The sequence below is a fragment of the Penicillium alfredii genome (assembly GCF_028826965.1).
Source record: "Penicillium alfredii strain IBT 34128 chromosome Unknown utg000012l_segment0_segment0, whole genome shotgun sequence".
Classification (NCBI taxonomy): domain Eukaryota; kingdom Fungi; phylum Ascomycota; class Eurotiomycetes; order Eurotiales; family Aspergillaceae; genus Penicillium; species Penicillium alfredii.
In genome coordinates this window covers 1,158,587-1,183,315 of record NW_026622709.1, presented here as the reverse complement: position 1 = coordinate 1,183,315, position 24,729 = coordinate 1,158,587, and the positions used below count along the sequence as shown (strand labels likewise).

Genomic DNA, 24,729 nt, shown 5'->3' with positions numbered 1-24,729 from the left:
CCCTATCACCAACAAACCAATCAAAAGATGTCTTCTATGTACCGGCCGTACAGGCACGGGGTTCCCCTCCTCCCCGTCTCTCCTCTCTTCCTCTCCTCGAGAGGACTTTTTGTTCGTTCTATCTGTTGGATTCCCAGGTTTGTGTACCTCCAATCCCTGGGTGAAATAGGCAGTGGTTGCCTCTGTCTGATTTCCCTTCCCTTGTGTGGGTGTATGTGTTGCTTATTCTTGTGTGGCCCCAGGTTTCATTTTTGGGAACTTCGATGTTGATTCTTGGTGATTCCGGCAGTCTGCACACCTTGCATTGCGGTCGGCATCTTGGATTTTGATTCTTTTCTTACTCCTTGATTCCCTGACCCTAACCCCGCCATCATGTCCTGGAAACTCACCAAAAGTATGTTCAGTTGGTCTCCCTATCCACCCCTCCTCCCTGACAATGCCTGGGCAATTGTCAGGCCTTTGGGGCAATTGCTAAGATGATGCGCACTTGATAGAATTGAAGGAAACGCACCTGGCGCCCTTGACTCAAACCTTTACTCGGTCATCCTCGACCTCAACGATCAAGGGTGACTCAAATGGTGCTGAGGAGACTCCGGTGGCCGCCCCCTCTCCCAGTGTTGCCGCCTCGACCCCCTCAACCGCCTCCACCAACGGGATCGGTATGTAAACTTGAAAATATCGAATCTACATTCAGCCGCTGATTGACCTTTTCTTGGTTGAAAATAGCCGCCTCCGAGTCACTCGTTTCGCCTCCAGTTGCTTTTCTCAACCCAGGCATTCTCATCGTCACCCTCCACGAAGGCCAGAGCTTCTCTCTGTCCCCCCACTTCCAGCAGATCTTCAACTCGCATTTCCAGAACAACTCCTACGCACCATCCTCCTTGCGCCCAAGTACTTCTTCTTCGTCACATTCGACGCAAGCGAGTTCCTTCGTACCGTCCAATCGTCCGCAATCCACCAGTGGGGGGATCAATGCCGCCCCGACCATTCATGGCCGCTATTCGACCAAGTATCTTCCATACGCCCTTCTTGATTTCGAAAAGAACCAGGTCTTCGTGGATGCCGTGTCGGGGACTCCGGAGAATCCCCTGTGGGCCGGTGACAGTACAGCCTTCAAGTTCGATGTGTCCCGGAAGACTGAGTTGAACGTACAGTTGTATCTGCGCAACCCTGCGGCTCGGCCTGGTGCCGGTCGGAGTGAGGACATCTTCTTGGGTGCGGTCAAGGTTCACCCCCGCTTTGAAGAATCTCAACCCTTTGTGGAGGACCCGAAATTGAGCAAGAAGGACAACCAGAAGGCGGCCGCCGCTCATGAAGAGCAGGGCCGCCAGCAGGGTCAGCAGGGTGCCGAGTGGCTGGATCTCCAGTTCGGGACCGGCTCGATCAAGATCGGTGTCTCTTTTGTCGAGAATAAGCAACGTAGCTTGAAGCTGGAGGACTTTGATTTGTTGAAGGTTGTGGGCAAGGGAAGTTTCGGCAAAGTCATGCAGGTCATGTACGATGATCCCTTCAATCTCCCTTCAACGATATTCTTTCTAGACGCTGACCACGATTGGGGGAAAACAGGAAGAAAGATACTGGCCGAATTTACGCCCTCAAGACCATTCGCAAGGCTCACATTATCTCCCGATCCGAAGTGACGCACACTCTTGCCGAGCGATCGGTGCTTGCGCAGATCAACAATCCGTTCATTGTTCCCTTGAAGTTCTCGTTCCAGTCACCCGAAAAGCTGTATCTGGTCCTTGCCTTCGTGAATGGTGGAGAGCTCTTCCACCACCTCCAACGAGAACAGCGATTCGACATCAACCGAGCCCGATTTTATACCGCGGAGTTGCTGTGCGCTCTTGAATGTCTGCATGGGTTTAAGGTCATCTACCGAGATCTCAAGCCCGAGAACATTCTTCTTGATTATACCGGCCACATTGCTCTGTGTGATTTCGGTCTTTGCAAACTGGACATGAAGGATGAGGATCGAACAAACAGTAAGATGCTTTCTTTTTCTCTTCTGTATGCAAATCATTGCTGACCCACCCTAGCGTTCTGTGGAACTCCCGAGTACCTCGCACCGGAACTCCTGCTTGGCAATGGCTACACGAAGACGGTGGATTGGTGGACTCTGGGTGTTTTGCTTTATGAGATGCTGACGGGGTTGCCGCCATTCTACGATGAGAACACCAATGAGATGTACCGCAAGATCTTGCAGGAACCTCTCACCTTCCCGAGCAGCGATGTTGTCCCACCCGCCGCGCGGGATCTCCTCTCGCGACTGCTGGACCGGGATCCTCAGCGCCGGCTGGGTGCCAACGGAGCCGCCGAGATCAAGTCGCATCACTTCTTTGCCAACATAGACTGGCGCAAGCTTCTTCAGCGGAAGTACGAACCTAGCTTCCGACCGAATGTGGTATGTTTCTTCTCCTTTGCTGTTCCTATCCTGTTCTATCGACGCTAACTATTCGCAGCTGGACGCCCGTGATACAGAAAACTTTGACCGCGAGTTCACTTCCGAAGCACCCCAAGACTCATATGTCGACGGGCCGGTCCTGTCTCAGACCATGCAACAACAGTTTGCCGGATGGTCCTACAACCGGCCGGTGGCCGGCCTTGGGGATGCTGGCGGCAGCGTGAAAGACCCATCATTCGGAAGCATCCCGGAGTAAATTCTTGAATGTTCCAACTAGATCGAGAAATGATCCATGTGCGAGTGAGAGAAGGGGGGTCCTCATAGACACGATTCTCCTATGTACTGTGTTGTTGTCTTCATCCACATATCACCAATCTTGATCATTTTCTTCTTTTCGTTTCGTTTCGTTTCTCTGGCCTTGTTGTCTTCTCTTCTCTTGTCTTGTTTCTTTCCCTCATCACGCAGGAGTCCGTGGCATCTTGAACTCGGTGTTCCCCTCTCCCCTATGAGATTACTCTCGAACCCACACCCGATTGAGCGCTTTGGTTTTGTTTCTCTTTGGCAGGTCCCTTCCCATCTCTTGTTGTGTTGATGTTCTCAAGCGGTCTTTACCTGTGTCCTCTATCATCTATCGTCCCCGTGGTTCCTATATCTGCGTCATTTTTTTCGTTGATGTGAGTGAGGTGTTCTCTGTGTATTCTCCAAAACCAAAGTCCCAATGAGACAATTCGAAGCAGGTGTTGCGAAGACGAGTTCCTTTTCAGCGGTAGCCCTCGTTGTGGTTATTCCTGGAATAGATGACTATCAACGAGATCGTGGGCATGAGGCTACAATCAGAGGGAATCCATTCGAATGACAATAGCAATCTAACATGGTCTATCAAATAGAGGAAATCTATCTCCCCATGTAAAGAAACAATTCCTGGCATTTATCTACCCAGTCTCAGTCTCAAGCCGAGAAACAAAACACGTCGCAGCGAAATTACAGGGGGAAAAATAAAATAAAACAGAAATCGGACACACGTTAAGACGCCGCTCGCAATCAAGAATCAGCCGACTCGTCAATCGGAAACAAAAGCTCTCTACTCTTCTTTCGCATCGCCATCGCTTGAGCAGTCCAAATAGAAAACGGGTCGCGTCCACCCACCCTTTCTTTCTTTCTTTCTTTTTTCTTCACTTTCTTTCATTGTTTACTCGGCTTCCGCAGCGGCCGCGGCATCGGCATCGGCCTCGGGCTCGGGTTCAGCCTCGGCTTCAACCTCGGGACCGCCGTTCGTGGCGCTTGCGGGCTCCTTCTCATCGCCGTCGGCGTTGACGTCGATCAGCGACTCGGACGAAGGCGGCTCGGGTACGATGCCTTCCTTTTCTAGGCGGATGTACTCCTCCCACTCCGGGAAAAGATCGTCGTCGGTGGAAGCAACGTCGGGGGCACCGGGCGGGACACCGATCAGACGAGCGAACTTGGTCTTGCCCGCCTGCTCCAGCGACTCGCGCAATTGGACAACGAGCTTGGGAGCGCGCGAGGGCTTGTAAGTGTGGGCGAAGAGGACAGACTCGGCGAGACGGTTGGTCTTGACGAGGAGGTCGATGCAGGCGTCGATGTCACCCAGAGACCACAGTGTAGAGAAGGCCACGTTGTGCAGGCCGGACTCGGAGGCTTGGGTGGCCAGAGCGCGAAGACCCTCACGGTTGTTACTGGCGGTGTGCAGCAGCAGCAGGGAACCGAGATCCTTGGCGTTGGTGAAGCACTCCTGGGCGAGGGAGAGGTTCCAGCCAGCCAGAGCAGCATCTCCGACAATCTTCCACTTGTGTGAGGAGTCCACATTGGCCTCGCGGACAATCTTGAGGGCAGTCTCGAGGTCATTGAGCGACAAGGCAAGGTCGAAACGGTGCTCCGGGTCTGTTGCCACCTCCAGCGCCATCTCCTTGTACCCTTGGCCTTCGAGGAATCGTGCAATCTTGTTCATCTGATCTTGGGGCACATCTCTGAGCAGCTCTGCTGCCATATCCATGTCGCCGCGCAAGACCACCGTCTGGTACTCGACCATGCTGAGAGAAAGACCGAAGGAAACGACATTGACATCCTTGTCGGACAGGTAGACCCGACCATCTCGAGGCAAGTAGCCCAAGACGTACATGGAATCATCGAAGTGGGAGATGGTGTAAGTTTGGTCACCGACCAGGTAGTTCAGGCGGTTGGTAGAGTTGGTGTAGATGAAGCAGTCACCAACCCACTCTCCGGTCCGGACGGTCTCGCTAATGGTAGCGACGTGGTCAATGGCAGCCTCGACGCCATCCTCATCGGCTTCGCCGTTGTTGATGCCATTGACATAGTTCTCTCGCGAGTAACGAAGGACATAGAAGGTATCTTCACAGGCCAGGGTTACCAACTCTCCAGACTCAGACCAGTAGACCTATGATAATGTGGTCAGCTCACCACAAGCTTCGTATATATTTTCCGTGGAAGTAATACTCACATTCTTGGGGTCAACCTCGATTCTCCGAACCAGGTTGCCCGACTCCCAGTCGAACAAGCCGATACCGCCCTGCCCCTTCACACCGAGAAGAACACCACCAGTCAGACCCTCTGCTTGGAACCCGACATCAAGGCCGCCGCTCTGCTCCTTGAAGTTCTTAAAGATCTTGACACTTGTTGTAGACTCGCGAATTGCGTAGTCATTGCTGTTGTCCTTCGAGCCCCAAGCAAAGTCAAGGGCTTGACCGAAGGCCTTGTTTCTCCATGCCAATGCGGTGTAGATAATGTACTCGCCATCACCGCAGACAGAAACAAAACGACCATTCGGCGAGTGGGACAAAGTTTGCGGGTACACCTCACATTGTCCCAGGTCCTTTGTCGGCAACAACAAACGCTCGCCGTCTTTGATAGACGGCTCGCTACCCTTTATGACTGACGATACCACCTCGCTGTGTCGGGCCCAAATGAGCTTGCCCGAGCCATCCATCGAGACGGCGGGCTCTTCCCGACCCATCTTCACAACCACAGCCCCATCATCAAAACCCATTGCGACTCCCTGTCGACCCCGCTGGTAGGCGATACACCAGGCCCTCTCCAAGCCATAGCTTAATGACTGCTCCAGCCGGTAGGTGTTCGCGTGCCAGATCTTAATTGTTCCATCTTCGGAACCCGAGATGATAACGGGCAGTTCGGGGTGGTAGCAAGCGAAGGAAACGTTGCTGGTGTGGCCCTCCAGGGTTGCGATGAGTGCCTTGGTCGTATAGTCCCATACCTTGACGGTCTTGTCGTCCGAGGTAGTGAGAAGGTAGGGCTTATCCGCCTGCGGGTAGTAATCGACGTGGTTCACACCCTTCGCCTCGTGGGCCTCCAGAGTGAAGTTGGCATGAGGAGAGCCCAGGTTCCAGATCTTCACGGTCCGGTCCAGACAAGCAGATGCGAAAGTGTTGGTATCCTTGGGGTTGATCGCCATACCCATCACATAGTGGCTATGACCCTCGAACACCTGGACACACTTCCAGCCCTTCTCCCAATCCCACAACTTGATTGTCATGTCATCGGAGGCCGTAAGCACAAACGGTTGGGTCGGGTGGACACAAATTGAGCGGATATAGTCCGGGTGTGCTTCAAAGGTGGTGATCTTTTCGGATGTATTGTAGTTGTACACACGAAGTTGGAAGTCATCGGAACCGCAGACAATCCAGTTCTTCCGCGCAATGAATCGACCGGCGCGCACAGGGACATCGGTAAGTTCGAAGGTTTTGATGATGGACTAAAGAGCAGGAAATGTCAGAAACATCTTTCTCGGTAACGCAACACATCACTCTCTAGGCTTACCTGCGATTCGTAGGACCAGATGTAAACGTGACCTGTGGCCGGAGCCGTTAGCGCATTGAATGTTTGGTTAGAGGGTACTCTTTAGGCATACCGCTGTACAAGGTTGTCAAGATCTGAAGAGCCATTAGCTTGGATCAAGGCATTCCCAGGACATTTTCTTGGCTTACCCATGGCTCCGTAGGGTGGAAATCAATGCCCTTAACCCGCTCCGAGCGGGCAAAGAGCTGCCTCTGCATGACACCAAATCCGTCAGCTAATCCGTCAATTCCACGCTCCCAGAAGAGAAAATCATATTGCATATGCGACTGGAGAGGTGTAAAAGCTGTCGCATCATCCGTGTCTGCGTACCTTGACGTCGAGCCGCATGTTGTGTGGGGGGATGGGACGAATATGTGTGCGGCGTTGGGCCTGCAAGAGCGAGGAGATTCCACAAACCGCTCAGACAGCCCGAGAAAAGAGAGAAGGATCCTCGGGATCAACTAAGAAAAGAAAGGGAAAGAAGTGCCGCAATTGAGACTCCCGGGGAGGAAAGCTGGAGGGCTCAGGGACAATGTATGTGTCCACAAGGGATTCCCGGCTCGGCTCACCGCCTTCACCTCGATGGCCTTGGATGTCCACGGATCTTTCGACCTCGACGATCATGGAGTTGCTATTACTATATTGCTGCTGATAGAAAGGAATGGCTTACAATGGCTTCTTCAACCCATATTTTTATGATTACTGAAACCTAGTCTTGGGGTGCAGCTCTACGAGAGATCTTGCAAACAGCCAAAATTGTATTCAAACAAACCGACCTCTAATCATTACAGAGATATCTGAACCCTCTCCTCAAATGGCCGGCTTAGTTGCCGCGCTCAAAGTAGGACCATTGACCAGGGCTGGGCTTCTCCTCGAGCTCCTCCCATCTGCAAACTTGTCAGCGGCATCTCCCGACCGGGAAGTCATAGAGCTCAAGACTTACACTTTCGACTGGTACATATCATCCACGAGCTTCATCTCTGCCTCTGCAACCTGGATGACCTCCTCAATGAGGCCAGCACCGATCTCGTGCTCGATCTCAGAGATCCTGTGTGGGGAAAATTAGCAGGTGACTCGGCTTCAGGGCCTCCCCGATGGAGGTCATGGACATCATATCACATACTGTTGGGCTTCCAGAGCCGGCTCGTTCTCCCACTTCATAGTTTCATTGTAAAAGTCGGCCTCGGCCTTTTCGGTAGTCTCGCTCGACTCTTCCATGATTTTATGCCACTGGGCTTCTTCCTGCGGGGTGCGGGCGGGACCCTCGGTGGAGGCCGACAGCCCTTCACCGTCCCATTCCTCCCCACGGACATTGTCACTTCCATCCGCTTGCTCAGCAGCGGCATGGGTGAAGGTGCCATCGGAGCGCTGGAGTCGGGCAAACCGCTCGGGCTCGGCGCCCACGGTCTTCCTTACACGCTCTAACCAAGCATCAAAGCCCGGGGGTTTCTTCGACTCGACAATTTGCAGGCGGTGGCGGGTCAATGCCTCAGCAGATTGACGGTAAGCGGAGGTTTCGGGGAAGGCCGTCAGCTTCTGCAGCGTGTTTGAATAGAGGTAAATCAAAGTCGGGCGAGGACTGGGGTGAGTGGTCAGGCCAGTCAATCCGGTCGGAGCAAAGGGCTCCAGGTACCGGGGCTTGACATTGGCCAGCAACCGAAGTGTCAACCTCATGGTGGTTGATATTTGGGGTAGAAATGGGAGGCTGTTAGTTTCAGGGAGCGCGGGAACTGTCGAAGTCGGATCGGCGCGGATAAACCAGATTTTCCCAGGAGGAAGGGGTCCTGTGGCCAACTTTCAACTGATGGACATCAGATTCCTTTGCACATTTCTCGTTGGTCTTTTCAGGCTTGGGGCACTCTAGTCCCTCCCTGCTTCTCTTCTTCCCTATTGATTATTAACTGGGAGCGTTTTGCCCCGTTCAATGGGCCACCTGTAACATCTCGCGCATTCTCCTTTCGGCTCCTCTCGACCTAGGCCTCGCCTCTTTGGCTCCACGTTATTCTGCCAGTTCTTTTTACTTTCTATTGAATCTGATCAAGGATCCTGCCAACCAGCAGCCAGGATGAAGGCTTCGTGGCTGGGGTGGTCCCTCTTCTCACTGTGGGCTGTGCCTACTCTGGCCATGCGTTTCCGAGGAACCGACCCGGATACACCGACGACTTTCAACGGTGTTGAAGTGCCTCCATTGCCGCAGCTGACCCCTGAAATGTTTGAGGAAGTCACGAAGGATGGCTACTGGTCAGCATCTCCCCTTTCGCAACATCACATGTTTTTTCATGACACTAATTAATCCAGGCTCGTTAAACACTACTCGCCCTCTTGTCCCCATTGTAGGAAGGCCGCGCCGGTCTACCAAACTCTGTATGAATACTACTACGTGAGTATTTCTCAAGGCCCCAACGAGAGGGCAGATGAACTAATGCATGGCAGACTTCGGACCCCTTGTCACCAAACTCGGAGGATTCCCCAGATCCGAAGTCTCCGAACACCTTCACCAAATACTACAACTTCCATTTTGCGTCGATGAATTGTCTTGCTCATGGAGACTTCTGCGAGAAGCTTGGGATTGATTTCTATCCGGTCTGGGGGTTCTACGACAATGGTACACCGAAAGAGTCGCACGTTGGCCACAAGCCACCAGAAGAATTGAGCAAACTCATTGAAGAGAAACTTGAAGCGATTAAACCTGGGTCTCGTCCTGAGGGCGGGCCCAAGTTGCCAGAGGTTGGCGCGATCAGCATGAAGCCGGTACCAGAAGAACCGGAGGATGATGACGAGGACGAGGATGAGGATGAGGACGATGATGATTTCTCCAATCTGTGGCCCGATCTCGATGACGACGACGATCTCGACGACGATCTCGACGATCGGTATAGCCGCAAGTCGTCGTCCAGGAACGAGAAAAGTGAGCTCAAGAGGGGCGACCGTGAACGAGATAGTGAGAAAAAGAGTGGCTCGAAGAAGACTGGTAGCGAAAGGGACAGTGAGACGAAGCGTGGCTCCAAGAAGCGTGGTTCCAAGAAAACCGACAGTGAAAAAGACAGTGAGAAGAAGGGTGGCTCCAGGAAGGCCGACGCCGAAAAAGATGGTGAGAAGAAGGGCGGTTCTAAGAAGGCCGGCACTGAAAAGAATGGAGTGAAAAAGGCCGACAGTGAAACGGGCGACACTAAGAAAACCGGCAGGGCAAAGGATGATTCAGAGAATGCCGATGTTGAAAACTCCGATACCAAGGACGACATCGAAAATGATGACAAGTTCGGCTCTGCTAAACCCGAAGGCGTCTCTCGCAAGTCCAACACTAAGCCCAAGGATGAAGGACCGCCCCCTAATCCCCAGGGTATTTCTGTTCCTCTTACTGCCGAGAGCTTCCAAAAGCTCGTAACGACGACGCAAGACCCTTGGTTCATCAAATTCTTCGTTCCCTGGTGTCCTCACTGTCAAGATCTGGCTCCCAACTGGCTAGAGATGGCAAAGGAGATGAAGAACACCCTCAACGTGGGCGAGGTGGATTGCGATGTCGAGGAACGGCTCTGCGGAGAAGCGGACGTGGAAGGCTTCCCGACCATCCATTTCTTCCGCGGCGGCGAGAGAGTTGAATACACCGGTCTACGTGGCCTGGGAGATTTGCTCGCGTACTCGAAGAAGGCCGTTGGCCCACACTCTGAAATTCAGGAGGTCGACACAGCTGCATTCAAGGAATTGGAAGAAACCGAGGAAGTTCTCTTCCTGTACTTCTACGACCATGCGACCACCTCCGAGGACTTCAAGGCCATAGAGCGTCTGACTCTTAGCCTTGTGGGCCACGCCCGCATCGTCAAAACCAGGAGTGCTGCTCTGGCCGAACGGTTCAAGATCTCTACCTGGCCTCGTCTCCTGGTGGTCCGCGACGGACGACCCAACTACTACAACGCTCTCGCTCCTAAGGACATGCGAGACGTCCGCCAACTACTTTCTTGGATGCAAACTGTGTGGCTGCCCATTGTTCCCGAGCTCACAGCATCCAACGCGCGGGAAATCATGGACGGTAAATTCGTGGTGCTTGGGATTCTGAGTCGACGCCGCTCCGACGATTTCAAGCAATCAAGGCGGGAACTGAAAGAGGCTGCCCTTGAGTGGATGGACAAGCAGGTGCAGTTGTTCCGGCTTGAGCGATCGGAACTTCGCGACGCCAAGCAACTGCGCATCGAGGAGGCCGATGATCGTAACGACCAGCGTGCGTTGCGGGCCGCCAAAAACACGCGCATCACGATCCGGGAGGACGACAAGAAGGCAGTTACCTTTGCCTGGGTCGACGGCGATTTCTGGGAACGCTGGCTGCGCACGACCTATGGGATAGATGTAGAGAATGGCGATCGTGTGATTATCAACGATGAGGATGTAAGTGACCCCATGCCGAGTGGTGATCGTCTCAAACTAATTCATTGTCTGCAGAACCGTCGCTACTGGGATACTGCGTCCAGTGGAGCTCCGATTATAGCCTCACGGACCTCGATCCTTGAAACTATTCCTCTGGTCGTCTCCTCGCCTACCAAGCTGTCCCCCAAGTCCACCATCGGTGCCTTTGAGTCGGTCATCTTCTTGACGCGGACCTTCCTTACTGGCCACCCCATTCTCTCTCTTGTCTTTCTGGTACTTTCCGTGGCTGGGGTCACGATCTACCGGAGTCGCTCCTTGCGACGTGGTGGAACCAGCCGTGGAGGGATTCTGGGCAACACTAGCCCCAGCGGTGGCCTCTTCGCTCTGGATAACAAGCAAAGCTTCCTGAACGGGGGCTCCACCGGCAAAGTCGATTAATGAGGCATGTACAGTTAAGGTGTTTGGCTGCATGGTTATTATGATCTTCTGTTTCGACTGGTATTTTGATCTGAGGCTGGGCTGGTTTGATGTTTCCCGTTTGTCCTGTATCCCGTTCATCTTTTTTTGCATAGTCCAAACTAGGGTTTTTTTCGAGACACAGATTCTGTAGGGTATTGTTGTGGCTGTTGTTTTAGCTGGCTGTTCTATTGCTCAGATATTCAAGGCAATTATCCATCAGCATCCCATTGTAACCTGAACCAATTGTGGTGCGTCTGATTGGCTGTGTTGGTATCACGTGGTCCATGCTCGGGCGCTCCCGGTTTTCGTCGACATCGGCTGTCTTCGCTTTCGCCGCAATTGACCAGCTCCCCTTTGGTGTCAGACACAATGGTACGTACATGTTTCTTTTCGAGGAGATTTCGACTGCATTCTCCGTGGATTCCTGTCTCCAATCACCCATGGCTGTGGTCGGGGCAGCAATCGCATCCGTGGAGATGACCCCCGACCTCCAGAACCCACATGAACATGGACCCAGCATTGGATAAAGAGTCAGTTGCTAACTTGGAGATTCTTTGTGTTTTCAACAGCCATTCACTCCCACCCTCCGCCGCGCTGCGGCTCAGGCCTCTGCCTTCGCGCCCAAGTGAGACTGCCCCGGATCCGAAGTCCTTGTATCAGGTTAATGCCTCGGTGGATTTGCATTCTTAATAAAGAATTGGTGGTGATGAGATTTACTCTTGCATGAGACCTTCCATTGTGACGATTTATTCCAACGATGGAGAATGGCACCCGTCTGCGGAGAGCACAAACTCGCTTGGCATACACTTTGACACAAATTGGACACGGCCAAGAAGAACCGACCAAGCTAACATCCCGTGCTGCAGGTACTACACCCCCCGTAATGTTAACGGTCTGGGCTTCGGTGATGCCTTCCGGATGTAAGTCACCCTCCCTTTTTCAAACTGTCTTGCTATGCGAAGCACTCGCCCACAAAACACTCATATACTGATGTTTTGACACAACACAGCGGCACCCTGGCCGGTAGCTTCGGTGTTGCCGCCGGTACCTTCGCGCTTTTCTTCTTCGGCGAGATCCCCCGTGTGCGCAAGGATATCCTGCAGAAGGTGCCCTTCCTCGACACGTACTTTGACCGCACCATTGCCCCCGAGGACAACGTAAGTGGCCGCCAGCTTTTTTTTCTTTGTGGATTGACCATAGATCTGGATGCTAACACTGTCTCAGCCCTTCTAAATTATACCCGGGGCCTGGCTCTATCTGGAGGTGCTGCTAGGAGGGCAATATATGTGCTTCAGTCTGACCGGCTGATAAACGGGGCTGTATGTGTAGAATAGCGATGAAAGACTCTCGAATTTTCTCAACAAAGCATCCCATGGATACATCTAAAACTCGCCAGTCTTCAACGGGCAGGTCCAATCCTGATAAGAGAAGGGCTCAGGCACGGCTTATCTCGGCTTATCACAAGTTCACCTCGACGCCGCAAACTTCCCTCGTGGGTTTGGCTCTTCTGCCAAGCTTCCCCCGTAGCACGGATACTCGAGGGGCTGTTGAGTTCTCTGCGAATCACAGTGGTCGCCGTGCGGAGACCAGCTCTTCGGAGCAAATCCAGTCTCGAGGGCTTTCCATCCACATCTCTCTCAACTTAAGTCCGATTCCGAGTATCACTGTTATCACGGGCTTTCTTTGCTATGTCGAGAGCCTTGGAGAGTACAGCATGCGCTTCAACCTGTTAGCTGCGCACTCCCCCTCACCTGAGCCCTCCCTCTCTAGTAGCATTCGGGATGTCCGGTGGCGCTGATGTCAAGTCCCGGCTGGTCTTGCTTCCCTGTCGCGATCGTCATTGCGGGGATGTACTACCTGCAGCATGCCGACAGAGAGAGATAAAGTACATTCCTCCCCTTGGCTCGACCTTTTTCCTTGTGGGACCAGAACCCGGGCCAGTTTACAACATCCACAAGCTCCCTCGATTTGTGCTGGGTTGGATCTCAAGCAAAAGAAATGAAAAACAAGCAAATCCAATACCGCTCATCCCCGCCTGCGTGGTTAACATTTTATTATGCAGTCGAGGTTGTCTTGCTTTCCATCAGTTCAGCCTACTTGACTTGTGGACTAGGTATTCCCAGGCTGGAAGTGCCTGAATGGACACAAAACCCCTCGCAAGAATGGATACCAAAACATCGGACTCGGGTACCTCCAAGCAACCTGCTGTCTACAGTGATGTCGACCATGCTCCCGTCACCTCGGTGCTCCCAGAGGGCGACGTGCCCTACACTGACCATGAGATGAGCGCCGACGAGCGGGTGATCATGGTGCTGGGGTATAAACAGGAGTTCCGGCGCGAGTTCTCGTTATGGTCGACTTTCTGTGTCAGTTTTGCCGTTTTAGGGCTCTTGTCATCATTTGCAAGCACGTTGTATTACGGTAAATGTCCCCTGTACGAAGACTCATAGAGAGAGCGGTTTATTGTATTGGAGACTGATATCAGTTGAAGGAATGGGGTATGCAGGAACCGCGGGAATGGTCTGGGGCTGGATCATTACCTTGGCCTTTATCCAGTACGTTGCTATGTCAATGGCAGGGCTGTGTTCGGCCATGCCCACCAGGTATGGCAAGTTGTGTGTGCAGTTGTATCGTCGAGCATGCGCTGACTCAATATATGTGTCTTGTAGTGGCGGACTCTACTATGCGCCAGCGGTGCTCGCTCCTCCCGGTTACGGGCCCTTGGCTGCCTGGATCACCGGCTGGTCCAACTGAATCGGGCAGATCACGGCAGCACCGTCGGTCGACTACTCACTGGCCGCGATGATCCTAGCCGCTGGGTCGATCAACAACCCAAATTATGTACCTACGAGCTGGCAAACATTCCTCCTGACGGCGCTGATCATGATCATCCACACGGGCATCAGCAGTCTGCCAACGAAACGGGTCACGCAGTTCAACTCATACGGATCAACATTCAACTTCCTCGCACTGGTGACGACGCTCATCGCGATCCCCGTGGGAACCAAGAACAGCCCCGAAGTTCACGTCGTCGCACGAGGTCTGGAGCCACATCACACCAACCTGACAGACTTCCCCGACGGCGTGGCCGTGCTGATGACCTTTGTGGGCGTTATCTGAACCATGTCTGGGTACGACTCGCCCTTCCATCTGAGCGAGGATTGTTCGAACGCGAACGTGGCGTCGCCGCGGGCGATCGTGATGACGTCCGGCGTCGGTGGGCTGATGGGCTAGTTCCTGCAGCTAGTGGTGGCATACACAGTGGTAGCCATCGAGGCTGTAATCGACTCAGATCTGGGCCAGCCATGGGCATCATATCTACTCCAGGTTCTGCCAGCGCGCACAGCAATGGCCATCCTCGCGCTGACCATCCTCTGTGGCTTCTCTATGGGCCAGGGCTGCATGGTAGCCGCATCACGCGTGACATACGCCCGCGCACGCGACGACTGCTTCCCACTCTCGCGACTCTGGAAACAAGTGCACCTGCGCACCGCGACGCCCGTAAACGCCGTGATCCTCAACGCCGTCCTCGGCATTCTGATGTGTCTCCTGATCCTAGCAGGCGACGTCGCCATCGGCGCGCTGTTCTCGATCGGATCCATCACGCAATTCGTCGCGTTTAGCATCCCCATCGCTGTGCGCGTCTTTTTTTTTTTTTTTTGTTAGTGACCGCTTCCGCCGCGGGCCGTGGCGTCTGGGCCCATTTGAGCCGTATATTGGCGGGTTCGGGGTTGCTTTTGTCCTGCTTATGGTTCCGATCTTGTGCTTGCCCAGTGTGACGGGCGGCCATCTCACGCCGATGCTGGCTGTGATCGTGTGGTGGGTTCTTGATGCTTGTCGCTGGTTTAGGGTCCCAAGGTCAATGTGGAGCATGCTATTCATGCGGTGGAGCAAGAGGCTGTCATCAGTAAGGGTGTGGAGCCTGTTGATGATCGAGGTGATGCGCCTGCAGTGTTGGGCAAGTCAGATAATGCCTTGTCATAGATGGGGAGATATAAGATATAGGCTGGCAAGGCGTTTTAGAGATGTGGAGTTTAGCCCTATCATCTGTAGTCTGGATTGTATGTGAGTCAAATCAAACAAGTCTACAATTTGTTAGTCAAATTCATTTGACTCGATTGTATGGGCTTTGAAGGGCAGCAAGCATTCATATTGTCAGGCTGGTATGGAAGGGCTTGTCAACCAATGCCAATAGCACGATATAGAGTCGGGCATAGCAAGGTAGTATTTAGGTTGAACAGCAACATCAATGGTTACACGGGTAGCCGCATCTTGGACCCATCTGCAGAGCGGGCCCCCGATAGTCTCGTTTTTAGGTATGCATGCCATGTGGTTCCCCGTGATGGAGTGGGCTTGCTCCACCGGTTCCATATGCTCGAGATAGCTTCATGCATAACCCAGAAAAAGATGAGAGTGTCTTTAGTTGTCTTGTGGTACTAAAGCATCATGGATCGTGGCATTTTCTGTAATTTCTTGAGGGGGGTGGGTTTTGGCTATTCGTACGACGTCGAGTTGGTGGAGGTACTTAGGGTTATCACGATATATATATATATATAGCACCTTCAACAGGTATATGTACATGGGATATCTATTTATTGTAAATCAACATAGCATAACCTCACAATACACCCCGTGTTAACTATTTAATCATTCATCTAAGCACTACTCAAAGTCCTGGGATATCAAACAGCAGCACAGATAATCAATCACGCCTTCGATGTACTAGGTACCTCAGTGCCAAAGCAACATCCTCGACAATTCAAGCCCTAAGTCACCCCAAAGCCCGAATCCAGACAGATATCAACATAGAAAACATACCCAAGAACCCCCCCTATACACATCCAAACTTATCGGACCTTGCCCAAATTCATCCACATCATCAAAGTACTCAGTACGCCTCAGCACCACTGGCGCTGGGATCTCCGAATCCTGCAAATCGCTCCACCAGGTGCCCCCCCTCACCCCCTCCTGTCCAGGGGGTGGGTCCCACTGGCGGCGCCTGGTGGACACTGGGGACATGGATGCGACGGAGAAATTCAGATTCGATGGGCACGCGCAGATATGCTTAAACTGACTCCAGATGAGGGTGGATGTGGGCAATCCACCCACTTTCTTTTTCTTTGCCCCTGACAGGGGTCCACATGTTCTGTTAACCTCATTCAAGATATTTTTTTTGGATGTATGATAATATCTCTCATAATATAGAGGGAGAAATACAAATACAACTATGATTTGGGGATAATACGAGCCGTGAATAGCCAAGTAAATAATAATCATAATAATAACAAGACGAAGAAACAGGGGTTCGGAGACCTCCCCCAAAGTCAATAGCGCCAGGCCTCCCAGCACGGCGAACACCGCGAAACACGGCACAACATCGCCCAGCTGGAACAAGGAGAAAAATAATATTTTTATAGAAAGAACGAAATAGGAAATAAGAAATGATGTCAAAGACTCTGCTTGCGCGAAAAAAAAAAGGAGATTCTGATCTGATTATTCGGGGACGGAATGCCTGTTCGCAGGATCGCACGCTCCCGTCCCAGACACGGGCGCCCATATTGCGCGCAGGCCCGATCGACGCTGTCAGGGGGGGGAAATTGCGACTGGCGAGTTGTGCCGAGGATGAGTGGGCAAAAGTCTAGGGACCATTTTCTCTTTTGCTTTTTTTTTTCTTTGTCTGTCTTATGTTGCCTTGGCACCCTACGTCATGTACTCTGGTTCTGTCCAGGTCTGTCGATAGTGCTTACTTTGCTTACTTTGCTGACTCTTGACCGTGTATAGGATAGATTGTAGACTATTTGCATTTGAGAACTGTTAAAGGGAAGAACGGGGTTGGGACATTAGTAGTGCTTGTAGGTCGCCGTATTCATTTCCAAGAAAAGCCGCGTTCCGATGGCCTCGGTGGCCTCGGAAGGGAGCCGATGTCTGTAATGAAAATTGGGGGCGGCTTTTGCCTTTTTACAGGGTATTTTACTGCAATATTTACTCTCATATTACTCTCATATTTACTTCTCATATTGTAAGAACATTATAACATATAATAACAATTGTAATTATAATATTATTATCATGATCACTTGACAAGATTTCATGATGCTTGCACTTCTCCGAGGACGGCATACCTTCAGGCAAGCCACACATTCCTGCAAACGGCAGATGGTTCGCTGTTACCACGGACGTATTTCAGCGTCCGAACTGTAATACTTCCATGTCTGCAGCTCGAGGAGAACAGCCGAGTCACATGTAGACGAGAATATTAATAGATTCATACCATCCATGGATATACACAATAATATAATAATAATATAATAATACCTACTCATCATACGCGCCAAACTCTCGAGTCTGAAACGCATGACGCGGCCAGTTTCCTCGGCTCATCACATCGAGAACACGTACAGACTTGTATAGTATAAGTAAGTATGTGAGTGGTCAAGGCGTGGCGATAGATCGCAGGGTAAATTAAGGCCAGTCGTCCGTGGTTCCCAAATCCATGGTAACTCTTCGTGAAGAACTCCTGGTTCTGGGAAGAGAGACATGGGACATGGCATCGCGAACACGGGTGTTCCACGGATTGGGATCCGACTATTCAATGCGTCTCTGTCATTTTCTTTTCTGCTCGTTTCAATAAAGTTAAAGGTGTACAATCTGCCCAGTTGAGCTACAAAATAAATAAATAGTATATATTACAGATGTATCGATAACCGTATTTTGCATACAGCAGAGGACCTTCGAGGCTATATGGACAGTACACACCTATGAGGTGGGTGGCGCGCGCGATCCCCTCGTCGGCTGGGGGCAATTTCCGGGTGTGACTGGCTTCTACATATCCTGAAACTGGACGATCCGGACTTGGCTTCAGCAGTATCCGGCTTATACCAGGCAAGGCTCTCGGGTAAGAATCATGAGGGTGTAATTTTTCTCCTACAGTAATCATGACTGATGTTTAGTTTGTAGGTGTGATGTGTGATAATAATAGAAGAAAAGGAAGAATTCCAAAATAGATTCCTGTCGGGCAAGTTGGCCCGCATCCTGCTACGACGTTGGAGAGAGCGCGCGCCTTGTTCAACATGATGACCCCAACTCATACCTAAGTATCGCCGAGTTTTGTCCATTTAGCCCTCAGAATTTATCTCTCTCTCTCTCTTTTTTCTCTTTTTCTTTTTCCTTTTCTTTTTCCAACTCTTTTGGGCAGAAAAATCACCCAGAAAAGAAAGAAGAACAGATTTTGGGGGCGGGATCGACGTGATCTTTTTTCTTACTTTCTTACTTTTCTTGCCTTCTTTATTTGTTAAATTTTTTACTTGGGGGCGCTATTCCACCCACTAATGAGATACCATTGAAAGCATCTAAACTATGACAATCTCCATCCATAGTCCTGCACCTTTAGCCCTACTGGCGGGCCCTCCGTCTGGTGTCAGCATATGGAACTGTCCACGGGTCGCCCCCAAGCCGCCAAGCTTTAAACCATGAAAACGCGGTGTCGATCCACTGGATCTTTGATTTCTGCAGTTGCCACTATTATGTAGGGATACATTGTACAGCCATCCACGGATAGGTATTGGCCCCTGACTCCGACCACGCTCTCTCACCGTAGTTTGTGCCTGGGTTGGGCCGACCGCGTTTCGGGTGCCTGAGTGGATCTGCTGCAAGTCCCGACAGTGATGCCGATGGATCTTCAGGATCGGGCATTGGAGAAAGCTGGAAAAGCAGGAACACGCCGTGTAGGAGACTCGATTTGGTAGTCAGAGAATTGATTATATAATATAACATAATGATAATTCTATAATCTTATAATCTTATAATTCTATAATTCTATTATCATATAATACAGTACACGCTTTTCCCGGAAACACGCTCCCGAGTCCTGGCCCGAGGTGAGACAAAACGGAAGGTTAAGCGAGTGGCCCGAAGCCTTCCGATTCTTGGGTATTGTGTGTTATTTGCGTTATGTGTTATGTGTTATTTTCAGAGCATGATCATATAATATATTTGTCTGTATATGGATATCCATATGAATCGAATAGATGATGCTTGATCGTGTTTCTGCAGAACCCTGGTCGAAGCCTTCCAGGTCCACAATCGAAGCGGGAGAAGCTCTTGCGAATGTTTTGGTGGAGACAAGAGGGGCCAGGGTCATCATCCATGTGAATACTACAGTATGTATACTCTACTATATTATTTCAGTCTCTACTATAAACATGTTTACATGTCCACGATATACACTGTATTATGATCAGTCCAAATTCATGCATTCCCCCCTTTTTATGCTGAAACAATGATCTCGGGAGAGATTTCATTAACTAATATCCAATCCAATGCGAACCGCCAAACAGGCAGCTTATGCCAGGTCCTGGAAGTAGCCACACGGGCCAATCAACCCCCTGAATGCTCGCATCAGTCTGAACCTTTTTTTGGTATTTCTTTTTTTTTTTTTTTTTTTTTTGTAAGAAACTGATGTGCATTCCTGTGGCTCATTAAATACCCCTGTTAGAACCCATCATTTGCGGGCAAGTTGGACCAGGCGGCTACGGCGCATCCGACGAAAGTACTTGGCCCAGGTAGGTAATGTAGGTACCCTATAATTCCGGTATGTAGGGCAACAATGCATCGCCGTTACCAACCTCCCCCGGTCGCAGAGGATTTTTTAAGCACCTAAGCTACTCGACTTCCACATACTCTCTCTGTTTCTTTCTCCTACTCTTCCCCTCTTTTGAATATGCAAGAGCAACACTCAGCATGCAGGCTGGATCGAGGATGCATGAGGCTTTTCCCATGAATGGCTGTCGGAGCTCCGGGTTCTTTCTCAGCGAGCGGAGGTGGCGCGAGATCGGTGCGAGTCGAGGCCTTTGATCTCAATTCAATTAGTGTTGTTCTTCATTCCTGTTCTTCATCTTCAATGTCTTATGGTGAATGTCATCCCGGCGGGGCTGTCAGGGACGGGAGAATCCACGAGATCTCGGGGAGAACAGTCTCCAATAAATCCTGTATCGGCTACTCCAATTCCACTTGATCCAGGAACCATTGCGAGAGTCGGCATACAGAATGGTATCCGAATGCGACGTCCCGATCCGGGTTGGCTGAACGCAAATGGTAGAAGGTTCACTGAACAAGTGAACAATGAGAATGTGAGAATTTAGAGCTTCACCATTTAACTCATAACTCATAAATTAAATCACTATGAGAATATCCAAATATTCGAATATTAGAATCGAGGGTAAGTGATATAAATTACACGTAACGTTGGTAATTGCAATACGTTCCAGAAAACCCATTATTTGGGTAGGGCCTTTTTGCCTCAGCGCGATCGTCCTTTTCCCGGTCTTCCGTTACTTTTTTTTTTTTTTTTTTTTTTTTTTTGTGAACTTTGGCCGCCCCCCCATTTCTTCCCCCCCCCCAAATTCCCCCCGTCTGCGATCAAACTTCGAATTCCTTTTCTCTTTTCGCCTCTTCAAATTTTTTTTATCTCTTTTTTTTTTTCTTCTTCTCTTCTCTCATCTGCTCTCTTCATCTCTACAACTCCCCCCCAACTCTTTTCATTTCACAGCTTGATCTTCAATTCGATTGTCTCGCATTCCGTGACGCGAAGCAGATCTGGAGGTTGTTGTGCTGCGTGAGACCCACTTGCACGCCCGCTTCCCTGGTGGATACAAGAACCCATCGAGGTGACAACGTGCGGATAATTCATCAAGTTCCCACACAACGATTCTTCTGGTGGGTGACCGTGGGGAACCTCCTCAGATCAACCCTCTGCTTTCTTTCTCTTCCCTTTGCATCGAATATCCTAACGCTTGTTCAGTGGAGTCAGTTTCGACCTGGATTCCCCCGTGACTCTGTTCCACCTCGGGAAAATTTCAACGTCAAGAAAACAAGGAGCTACTTGGGTTCAACCAGACCAGGAAAAAAAAAAAAAGAGAAAGAGATTTGGGTGTTCGATGATTGACTTACCGTGATCTTTTCTCCCTTCTCATTCTTTTCTGTCTCTCTTTTCTGTCTCCCCCAGATCGAATACAATCGCCATGGATCCCAGGTCGCACCCTTCCCGGCCTCCGTCCACCAGCCTGCCTCAAGGCTCCACGCCTCTTTCCTCGACCCCCATCTCGAGTATGCACATGCCACAATATCCGATGCAGCCTCAGTATCCCGTGTCGCAGCCTCATACGCTGCCGCCACTGCAGCCTCACCACCCTCAGTCGCCCGCGCCGCACCCCTACATGAGCCAGCCGTACCGGCCGGATCTGTCGCGGTTTCCCGCGTCGACTCACGACGTGTACGGGGCCTCTACGGCCCCAATCATGCCGCACACGACTGTCGGTAGCCTTTCATCGTCTTTGCTTCCTCCTCCTAACCAGACGCAGGCGCACCCGACCCAATCCTACCCCCCGCCTCCGAGCGTGTTGCCGCCCGCGTCGACCGCGCAGAGTTACCCGCAGCCCATCGCGCCGGCTCCCCCACGCGACCGTCGAACGGATTTCAACGGTCTCCCGTCCGGTGCCTTTAGCTACTCCGATGGCAAGGGTTGGGGCATGGGCCCGGAGGTGAACGGCGCGAACGGTGGCTCTCCCTACGGATCCAAGGAACCGCCACGCACGCAGGTCGTCGGTTCTCAGGGCCGTCGTGGGATCCTGCCGAGTGTTCCGGGACGCGCGACTCCGGTCTCCAACGGTGTCAATGGCGCCGCGAAGAGTACTACGATTCCGGCCAAGGACGCCGATGGCAAATTCCCCTGCCCGCACTGTAACAAGACGTATCTTCACGCGAAGCACCTGAAGCGCCATCTGTTGAGACGTGAGTTTCTTTTCTTTTTCTTTTTCTTTTCCTTTTGCTTCTCAGTCGCGGCTAATGACGCGTCAACTATAAACAGACACTGGCGACCGTCCGTACATGTGTGTTCTGTGCAAAGACACCTTCTCCCGCAGTGACATCTTGAAGCGTCACTTCCAAAAGTGCTCGATACGACGGGGCAACCCGACTGGGGCGACTCATTTGTCGCACCCGCAAGCCCATCTGAAACGGTCCCAAGCGGCTGCGGCGGCAAACCCCGCCAAGCCTCTTCAGGATGAGGTTAGTAGTCCCGTCCCGTCCCATGGTGCTATGAGTACGCAATTCGGCGATGGGGCCAGCCGTCCTGGGTTCCCGGAGCAGCAGCAGCAGCAACTGGGGTTCAACATGTCGGCCAACGGCATGAACCGTCCCCGTGACGACGCGTTCTCTGCTGGCCAGTCGCATGCGCGAGCCCCCTGGATGACTGCACCCCAGCCCAATCAGTACCTCATGCCGTCTGGTCCCCATGCCCATGGCCAGCAACTGAGTGTTGATCGTTTTGAACAGGTAAAGCCCCTGGCCCTTCCCGACCATAAACACCCGGTCATGCCCGGCCCCCATTCCAATCAGCCGGGAGTTGACTGGACCTCGATGTTTCAGCACGGTCCCTCGGATGGCTACATGAACAGTGTGTTCGCCCACTCCATGGCTGCCGGCCAGGAGCCCATCCACGCCCCCGTCGATGCCGACCGGAAGTTCTACCCCGCCACGACCGCCGGCGGCCCCGAGAGCGGTATGAACGGATTGTATCTGGCTTCGACTACGCTGAGCGGTGACGGTAAGTTATTATTCTTGCGTCTATCTCTTCAAAGACCTATCCTTATACTGAATGTTACAGGCACCGTCCAGCCCGCGAGACAGTAGACGGCTGATTCGATCGGAATGCAAGCGGTGGAGTGAGATGGCAAACAGGTGTTGACGCCGACTATCGGGTCTGCCTTTCTCTCGCAATCTCCGATTCGCCTCTTGCCTCCGACCCGATCGGCACCGCTCGAGCTCGCGGCGTTTCGTGCTTCTGGCGTCCACGTTGCGGTGTTTGTTTTAGTATCGATGTGTTTTTGGTCTGATCCCATCTGTGGGACCGCCTTCCTCTCGAGTCGGTTGATTGTGTTTTTGTTTTCCTCTCTGATGAGTGGGCAGATGGTATGGTGGGTGGTTTTTGTTCGGCGTCCACACTATAGACATGGGCATGTGTTCCTTTTGCGATGTTCGACCCCAGAAAGAAAAAGCTTTGCGGGAAGGCTTCTGTCGAATCAGTTTTTTTTTTTTTTTTTTTTTTTTTCTTTTTTTTCAGTGTTGCCTGTGTTTTGTTGTCTCTGTCTTGGTTTTTGTTCTGGTTTTCTTTTCTTTTCCTTTTCTTTTTTACTTCTCGGTGTGTGCATCTGCATGGGCTTCCTGTAAGTAGAGAGTCGGCACGGCACGGACATAAATGCCTTTGGGCTCGAGACCCAACGAAAAGCATAGATTATCTTTGCATTAAAACTACAAAACCCCGTATCCTCCATAATCTCCATTTCTCCATATACCCGAATTTTCAGGCAAGGGTCGTGTCCGGAATCTTCCTGATCGACGTCATGTCCATAATAATCCAGCGTCTGTGATTGGCGCGGCGCCCGCGAGTTCGGGATCGCTGGCTTTCCCCGCCGTTCAAACCCGTTGCCAATGTGCTTTTTCTCTCCCTCTTCCTTCAACCTACAACACAGCACACAAGTCTGCACATATCTCAGGATATTGGCGTCCATATTGGGATTCACATTATGTCCACCAACCGCCCCTTCCTGGCCAACTTCCTGGCCGCCTTCCGCGCCCAGTCCACCTACAAAGCCTCTTCCCAAGCCACCGGGTCCTCGTCGCTCTCCTCGGGCCAGATCTCGCAAAGTGCCCGCGCTATAGCCACCAAGGCTGTGGGATCTGCCTCTTCATCAGCAGCGTCTTCTTCTTCTCCTACTACAGGGGCGGGTACGTCATCTTCTGCGTCTAATACGCACAACCACCACCATCACCCTTCCACACCTTCCGCCACAGCATCATCAAACCCTCATCCGGGTACATCTTCTACAACAACAACACACTACCACACAACAGCCTCCGATTCCCCCTTCGCCACAGCCTCTTCTACATCCACCACTCCTTCCCCGCCCCCAACAACACCCGCCTCGTCCTCGTCCACCCCCATCCCTATCAACCACGGCCCCGCAGACCGTCAGCGCCGCGGGAGCGACAGTTCCAGTGGTTCGGGCGGGTTCCGCGATGCGCTGGGCCCGGAGAAGTGGTATGTCGGGGGGCGCACGCCGGCGGGCGAGGAGCGGTTCTATCGGCTTGGGATGGTGACCAAGGGTGGGGGAAGGTTGGGGGGAGTGGGAGGGTGGGGAGTATTGATCAGTTGAGTCTGTGATTCTCTCTCTCTCTCTCTCTCTCTCTCCCCTCCCCCTGCTTTCTATGACTCCCATACTCGATATATCCCTCTCATGACTCTTATGCCTCCCTCCTATCTATTTATCTTTCCTTTTTTTGGTTGGTTACATTTTCTGTGTCCATTCTGGCGTATGGCATCATTGGGTGTCTGGAAAGGCGTTTCTTATTCCTTACTTTTATTCTGGTTTACTTGGGCGTTGAAAAGTAAAAGACATACATCTACACGGATGCTACATGACTGATGATTTGGGCTGTTCTGTCTCTCCACTCCTTTTTCTTGTCTCATCCTCTGGCAGTGAAGACGAGCATGAATGTACAATTGGTTACCAGACCATCTCATCCTTGCAAAGAGTAATACACATATCTAGCCTACACACAACTAGCCCTAAAAGACACCGAGGATGAGTCTCATGAGATGGGATTCGCTCTTCCATATACTCCAT

At 51.7% G+C, this 24,729-nt stretch overlaps 8 protein-coding genes across 8 annotated transcripts; 6 read left to right on the top strand and 2 right to left on the bottom strand.

Moving 5' to 3' along the window:
- Window positions 1-372: 372 nt before the first annotated feature.
- On the top strand, window positions 373-2,657 carry NUU61_009977 (serine/threonine-protein kinase; the record flags this gene model as incomplete). The annotated part of the gene is made up of 6 exons (XM_056660502.1): window positions 373-394; window positions 495-659; window positions 727-1,495; window positions 1,567-1,982; window positions 2,037-2,401; window positions 2,460-2,657. 6 exons carry the CDS (start codon window positions 373-375, stop codon window positions 2,655-2,657), a joined length of 1,935 nt encoding a protein of 644 aa, XP_056507000.1.
- Window positions 2,658-3,590: 933 nt separating this feature from the next.
- On the bottom strand, window positions 3,591-6,577 carry NUU61_009976 (coatomer subunit beta'; the record flags this gene model as incomplete). The annotated part of the gene is made up of 6 exons (XM_056660501.1): window positions 3,591-4,814; window positions 4,878-6,146; window positions 6,212-6,243; window positions 6,303-6,324; window positions 6,379-6,441; window positions 6,560-6,577. The coding sequence occupies 6 exons, from the start codon at window positions 6,575-6,577 to the stop codon at window positions 3,591-3,593; spliced, it is 2,628 nt and encodes an 875-aa protein (XP_056506999.1).
- Window positions 6,578-7,052: 475 nt separating this feature from the next.
- On the bottom strand, window positions 7,053-7,903 carry NUU61_009975 (complex I NDUFA5 subunit family protein; the record flags this gene model as incomplete). The annotated part of the gene is made up of 3 exons (XM_056660500.1): window positions 7,053-7,116; window positions 7,173-7,277; window positions 7,353-7,903. 3 exons carry the CDS (start codon window positions 7,901-7,903, stop codon window positions 7,053-7,055), a joined length of 720 nt encoding a protein of 239 aa, XP_056506998.1.
- Window positions 7,904-8,294: 391 nt separating this feature from the next.
- On the top strand, window positions 8,295-11,026 carry NUU61_009974 (putative disulfide isomerase; the record flags this gene model as incomplete). Its single annotated transcript, XM_056660499.1, has 2 exons — window positions 8,295-8,450; window positions 8,663-11,026. 2 exons carry the CDS (start codon window positions 8,295-8,297, stop codon window positions 11,024-11,026), a joined length of 2,520 nt encoding a protein of 839 aa, XP_056506997.1.
- Window positions 11,027-11,416: 390 nt separating this feature from the next.
- NUU61_009973 (cytochrome b-c1 complex subunit 10) lies at window positions 11,417-12,280 on the top strand (the record flags this gene model as incomplete). Its single annotated transcript, XM_056660498.1, has 5 exons — window positions 11,417-11,419; window positions 11,617-11,672; window positions 11,914-11,967; window positions 12,057-12,204; window positions 12,272-12,280. 5 exons carry the CDS (start codon window positions 11,417-11,419, stop codon window positions 12,278-12,280), a joined length of 270 nt encoding a protein of 89 aa, XP_056506996.1.
- A 905-nt stretch (window positions 12,281-13,185) lies between these two features.
- On the top strand, window positions 13,186-15,031 carry NUU61_009972 (amino acid permease; the record flags this gene model as incomplete). The annotated part of the gene is made up of 6 exons (XM_056660497.1): window positions 13,186-13,468; window positions 13,533-13,650; window positions 13,717-13,741; window positions 13,811-14,152; window positions 14,291-14,683; window positions 14,897-15,031. The coding sequence occupies 6 exons, from the start codon at window positions 13,186-13,188 to the stop codon at window positions 15,029-15,031; spliced, it is 1,296 nt and encodes a 431-aa protein (XP_056506995.1).
- Window positions 15,032-21,066: 6,035 nt separating this feature from the next.
- Window positions 21,067-22,735, top strand: NUU61_009971 (C2H2-type zinc finger protein; the record flags this gene model as incomplete). Its single annotated transcript, XM_056660496.1, has 3 exons — window positions 21,067-21,835; window positions 21,912-22,649; window positions 22,710-22,735. 3 exons carry the CDS (start codon window positions 21,067-21,069, stop codon window positions 22,733-22,735), a joined length of 1,533 nt encoding a protein of 510 aa, XP_056506994.1.
- An 893-nt stretch (window positions 22,736-23,628) lies between these two features.
- On the top strand, window positions 23,629-24,258 carry NUU61_009970 (uncharacterized protein; the record flags this gene model as incomplete). The annotated part of the gene is made up of 1 exon (XM_056660495.1): window positions 23,629-24,258. The coding sequence occupies one exon, from the start codon at window positions 23,629-23,631 to the stop codon at window positions 24,256-24,258; it is 630 nt and encodes a 209-aa protein (XP_056506993.1).
- Between the last annotated feature and the right edge of the window lie 471 nt (window positions 24,259-24,729).